Below are 5,855 nucleotides of genomic sequence, written 5' to 3'. Positions count from 1 at the left end.
TTAATTGAAGTCTCCAAGACTTCAACTAAAATTGGGTCATTCGATTTTGACCAGGTCAATAGTTTTCCAAAACTCCCGTTCAATTCTTTACACAAACACATTATGCTTTCTAATGGGTTTGGTTTACAATTTTGACCGAACTAACAGTTTTTCAAATCAATCAATAGCAACCGATCTATAAAAACATTTCAATCACGTCCATGCAGTTGTCGACCTAGAATTTTTCTCACATATATAAGGTTGATTAACATATAATATAAAATCACACCACGAAATACCCATCAAATTACCGAATTATATAAATAAAAATAAAACACATTATGTCATCTCCCCTACACATCAAATGAAAGTTTTCATTAGTTTCAAAATATAAGGAGCATTAGTTTTTTGAAAAGTCAAATTCTTCAACTTTGACCAAGATGAGAGCAAAATATCAACATTCACAATATTAAATAAAAAAATGTGATAATTCATTTAACGATGAATCTAATCACAACTATTTGACATTATGAATTTTGATATATTATCTACAAACTTAATCAACTTTAAAAGGTTTGACTTTTAAAAAAGTAATATGCGTTATATTTTCTAATAGTGATTAGTTTTTTAAATCTAACGCACAACAAAGCACGCACAGTCCTTCTAGTTAGTGCTATATTTGGTCGATCATTCTTTTCTATGAGGCGAAAACTCCTAACATGCCAGTGTCCCACCTAAAGGACGACAATCTTCACTATCAAAAAAAGGACATGGCAGAGATGCTTGTTTGGAGATGGCAAAGAGATGAACTCAATGGTAGCTTGGACCAAATTTAATGGATGTTTTTATTTTCTAGACACGAGCTTAATTTGTCCGTGATCTAATCATACCTACTAGGATTCATGTGGTCTCTAAATTCCTGCATTCCAAGCAGTACAGATTTGAAAGTTCTTTTCTATGTTTACCATTCGTAGATTGTTTACCATAACTATGCTTATTCCCAATGTATCTTCCTATTCTTAATTTTACCTTAACTATTTGGAGGGAGTACATTCCTGCACTCCAAATAAGGCCTAAACTTGTATGATACCGGCCAGGCACCCTCTTATGATGAAAAAACTTTTGAGTTTCAAGCCCAGAAACAACTTTTCTTTTCAAGAAATTCCCAGCAACAACTATGTGTTGGTGTGACAGGATACAGACCCAATGGGTCTGAATTTAGGTGGCAGCGAGCACAAACATTTTCTAGAGTTATGCAGAAGAAAAAAAAACATATACCTGAACAGCAAACATATACCGGTCTGAATTTAGGTTTCCACTTTCCACAAGGAACAACTAACTAACGGTGTCCACTAGCACCATGTATGCAGATTGGTAATCACGTCTCAAGCACTTGTTAAATTGTTGGGGGGGAAAACTGATTGTTCATGATGACCCTGTGAAGAATAGCTCAGATACAATCACCACAATGCCGGTGCCAAAAAAGGGTCACAGCTGCCACGGCTCTAATGCTCCAAGAATGGCTGGATAGGTTTTAGTTATCTGCCATCGGCTCTAATGCTCCAAGAATGGCTGGATAAGTTTTAATTATCTGCCATCGGGAGGTAGACCCGGTGGAAGTTGCTTATGGTCAACTTCCTCCGGCAGGTAGGGCACTTCTTCTGAGCCTGGATGGAGGCCTTGATGCACTTCTGGCAGAAGATGTGGCCGCAGATGGTCGATGATGCATTGACCAGCTCATTCATGCAGACTGGACAGCTGAACTTTGTTTCCTTTGGGATCTCCTTCACAGGTTCAGGGGCAGCCTGGGCCACCTTGGGCTGCAGTGTTTAAGCAAGCTTTAGAAAACTGATGTATGGTGCTAATCTGTCACAGTGTTAATGAAGTACAGCGCACAAGTTCTTACCGGTGTGTTGTTGGTCTCAGGTATGTCTACTATGTTTATTACAAGGTCAGTGTTGGGTTGTGCTCTCGAGGGATTGTGCCTCGGGTTCATTCCCAGAGACAGCAGAGTGTTCACATGCTCATCAAGAGCTTCCCCTGGAACAAAAGCAGCAGAGACAATGTTAATATATGGGAAGACGGTCAAGAAGGCAAACTAGGAAAAAAATAAAGAAAATATACATCTGCCTACAGCATAAAGTTCTGAGACAGGATATTTCTATATCTGAATATGGAAAACTTCATACAAGAATATTGGCTGATACTACGAGACTGGCCGTCAATATCCATTTCTAGTTGATAATCCATATACCAAACAAAAAGGGAAAACTAAGTAAATCTAAAGAGATTTGACGCTAACAGAACTTTCATGCAGCATACAAATTTTTTAATGGTACAGAACTTAGAGATGGTTGGAACATATGTCAAATATTAAATCATAAGATACAGGATTCTTTTTTTAGAAAGGCTGCTACAGAACGTTCTTAAGAAACAGAGCAAACCACCAACCCGACAAACAAAATGGAACAAACAGTTGGTACGATCAATTCAGGAAGTGAACAAAAGCAGGGATACAAGCCAAAAGGATGTTTTCGTCCCTAATAACGATCCATGGTGAAGTCAAACCCCCAACCTTCCCTCCTCTATGTAGAGCAGAGTGCATACTAGCCACCTGCGCTATAGTCGGCTTTAATGTAAATGGCAACCATAAAACACTTCTTTTGTAGATAGGGCGTGTAAGGCAATGAAAATACATGAAAAACAAATGGTGGGGGTGTCTAAGTTGGACTCCCCCCACCATTTGCTTTTCATGTAAACAATTTCACCAAGCATCATGGAAAACTTCATACAAGATTATTTTTCCTTATCCCAAGTTCAGAGCTATATTATAAGCAGTTTTGATGCCCAACACACAACAATCAAATCTTGTGGTAGCAAGGGCAGGAACTTGGAATGTGCAAGCCTAGATTTGGGTCCCTGCTTCAACCATTTGTGGAAACGAGGACTCCTGGTAATCTCTGTGGGGTCTAATTCTTTTCCGAAAACAAGACAGATTTTCCTAACTATAATTTTCCCTGTATACCACTGTGTGCTCTAATGATAATATTAACTGCATTGCTTCTTTGTTTGTTGTAGTATCTAGTATGATGTCCATATTAACCTGTCCATGACTGGTGGTGATCGTTCACCTCTAGGAGGCCAAAGTAATATCAACCATCAGATCATGACAACTAACATCAATATAAAGTGGGAGTACCCAAATTCACCTTTCAACTGCCATGGCGGCATGGCCACCAAGTAAATATACAGCTGTCTAGTGACAGCTGCAATTATAAGGTATATGAACCCACTGAAACAACAAAAGAGGCGCCAAACCCAGTCCTTAAAACAAAAAGATGGTATATGTTGGGTCTTGCACTCAGATAGAGCACATAGGAAAACATGGCGCATTACAAGCCCCAACACCTCCATTTAATTTGACATTATAAATAGCCTCCCCAGGTCCATAGATGAGATGATACATCGAGCAAGCAGAAGACTTCATTTATTCCTACTATAGATGGCGGACACTACTTTGCACGCTAAACAGTCAAAGTCTGATAACTTGCACAATGTTATCATGCAAATCCTACAGGACATAAACAAAATCTTCACGACAGTATTGTAGAGAATAGAACAAAAGTATAACTGATTCATATAAAAACACATGTATGTTCACATCCAACTACAAACAGTACGGTTCAGATGATTTGTGGGATACCTGCTGGTCCAGCAGTAGTTTCAGAATCATCATCTATTATCACAGTGATAGGTCCTGTCCTGGACGACTGTTGCCTTGCCTGAAACATAAAGTGAACAAAAATATCATCAGATACTTGATGCTACTTATCAAACAATCATAATGCAACTGAAACTGGCAATAATGCGAACATAGATTAGAAGCAAGCATAACGAACATACTTGAGGGGGCGGCCCTGAGGTATAAATCGCAACATCATCATCAATCACTTCCACGTTGATGGGGAAACTATTCATGCCAATGTTTGACCCTGCAGCAGCAGATGACACCACAACCTGTGTGGTCTCGTAACCCAGGCTAACCACCATAGGAGGGGGCTGCCTGTGTGAGACAGGCTCATTAATGGAGAGTGAACCCCCAGTATTGAGTGCTTCAACCACTGGAAGCAAGTTCAGGTCCGGAAACTGTCGCTCCCGAAGTTGTCGGTCTGCAGCCTCCGACGCCTTGGTAGTTCGTCTCCTCTTTGGAATCCTTGCAGAACCAGCAGAGCTCATGCTGCCGCGATGAAGCCACAGGCTTGAGGAAAGCCAATAGAGCCCCCTGTATGCAAGTTAACAAAACTTTGCAATCAAATACAGTCACAATTCATCTGTTTATCAATGAACAAATAAAAGAAATGCAATATTATTCCTGAAAAGGCATGTCTGGACGAATCTACACAATTCAAAGCAGCAAAGAGGTTAGATTGTGGACCAAAAGTGGCAAAAATTGGCCACCTCATCCCCACCACCCAACACCCTTTTCCTAGAAAATCGGCGCACATATACACAATTGGATGGAGATAAAGTACATGGAGATGTAGAAAATACAAACATCTAATATTTCCATGCCCTCCCCTCCCCTCCCCTCCATCGAATCGACTCCAACCAACAAGCAAACCCTAAAAACCCAATCAAACCTCGCCAAAAGGTGCCTTTGAGCCCGGACCCCTAAAGCCCCGGGCACCGCATCCAAAAAAGGGCGGCCAAAAAAATCCTTTCCTCCCTTTCCCCAACCACCACCCCTAACCCCCATGAGCATGGACAGAAAAATCCCCAAAATTCGACCCCAAAACCCCGTGCCTCCCTCGAAAATCCATCTAAATCCAGTGAATCCGAGCACGGTTTCAACATCTCGCCCGTCCCCCGCCTCGATCCGAGACCGGGCTCGAACGATTACCCCAAAATTCAGAAAAGATACCACGACGCGCAGCGCAGGAGGGTACGGGAGTCGCTGGTTGGGGCACGGAAATTACCAGGAGAATTCCGGCGGCTGGCTGGGGTCGGTAGGAGCGGCTGGGGCTGGGAGGAGCGGCTAGGGTTTGGGGTCGGCGGCAGGGGGGAAACTCCGTTGGGTTTGTCTCTGGCGTCTCGCCCCGCCGACCGCGTCTCCCTCACCCCGCCGGTGACGGAGGATGATTTATGCGGAGAAAAAAATTGTGGACTGGACCCGCGAGAGGCGTCCCGGCCAGCTCCTCCTCATCACTGCGCTCGGTGGGCACTGGACTGGAAGCTGTAGGCCCATCCAAGGCTCGGTCCACCGGCCGCTATGGGCCGGTCCGCTCAACAACCACCGCGTGAGATGCGAGTATCACGGTTTTTTTTTTCCTTCCTATCCTGTTGCCTTTCTTGGCCTTTGTCGCCGCAGATGGAAATTCTCCAGCTTTTCTTACCAATCTTGACGTTCTGTGGATTACGATGTTAGTATAAAGCTCTGCTTACCCCTAGAAAAAAAAATCTTGACGCCTAATAAAAGGTAAACCAACACAAGAAAGGTAAAATGGATGGAAATTATCTTAGAGACAAATGTCTTACTTTTCCTTGAAGTCCATGTGGTTTTTGCGGAAGGCCAAGTTTGTGTCACCATGCTTGTGCGGCGGTGAGCCCGGCGTGATTAGGGTCATCGGACAAAAATGTCGTCTATGCAGGAGCAACGATGGCGGTGAAGGTAAGGAAGAAGGACCCGTCTGGGTGGTTTGGATTTAGGGGGTGGATTGGGGGTATTTGTCAAAATATGTAGGAAAAGGAGGAAAACAAAGTTAGATTGAAGACATGTAATCAGGTCAACGGAGGGGGTAATGACGCGGGACGCCATTAGGTTGGGGATGAAGGGTACGGGATGAGTCGCCAAGGGCAGCGGCGACCTAGACGAAAGT

General features: G+C 43.0%; 1 protein-coding gene across 1 annotated transcript; it reads right to left on the bottom strand.

The window, feature by feature from the left end:
- Positions 1–1,254: 1,254 nt before the first annotated feature.
- On the bottom strand, positions 1,255–5,178 carry LOC123445219 (E3 ubiquitin-protein ligase COP1-like). Its single transcript, XM_045122177.1, has 5 exons — positions 4,956–5,178; positions 3,883–4,261; positions 3,683–3,761; positions 1,886–2,019; positions 1,255–1,799 (listed from the first exon to the last, which is right to left on the bottom strand). Exons 2-5 carry the CDS (start codon positions 4,213–4,215, stop codon positions 1,563–1,565), a joined length of 783 nt encoding a protein of 260 aa, XP_044978112.1. The 5' UTR covers positions 4,216–4,261; positions 4,956–5,178; the 3' UTR covers positions 1,255–1,562.
- Between the last annotated feature and the right edge of the window lie 677 nt (positions 5,179–5,855).

This window comes from Hordeum vulgare, chromosome 3H (assembly GCF_904849725.1).
Source record: "Hordeum vulgare subsp. vulgare chromosome 3H, MorexV3_pseudomolecules_assembly, whole genome shotgun sequence".
Classification (NCBI taxonomy): Eukaryota; Viridiplantae; Streptophyta; class Magnoliopsida; order Poales; family Poaceae; genus Hordeum; species Hordeum vulgare.
The sequence above is the reverse complement of the archived record's forward strand: the minus strand, read 5'-3'. Positions and strand labels throughout refer to the sequence as shown.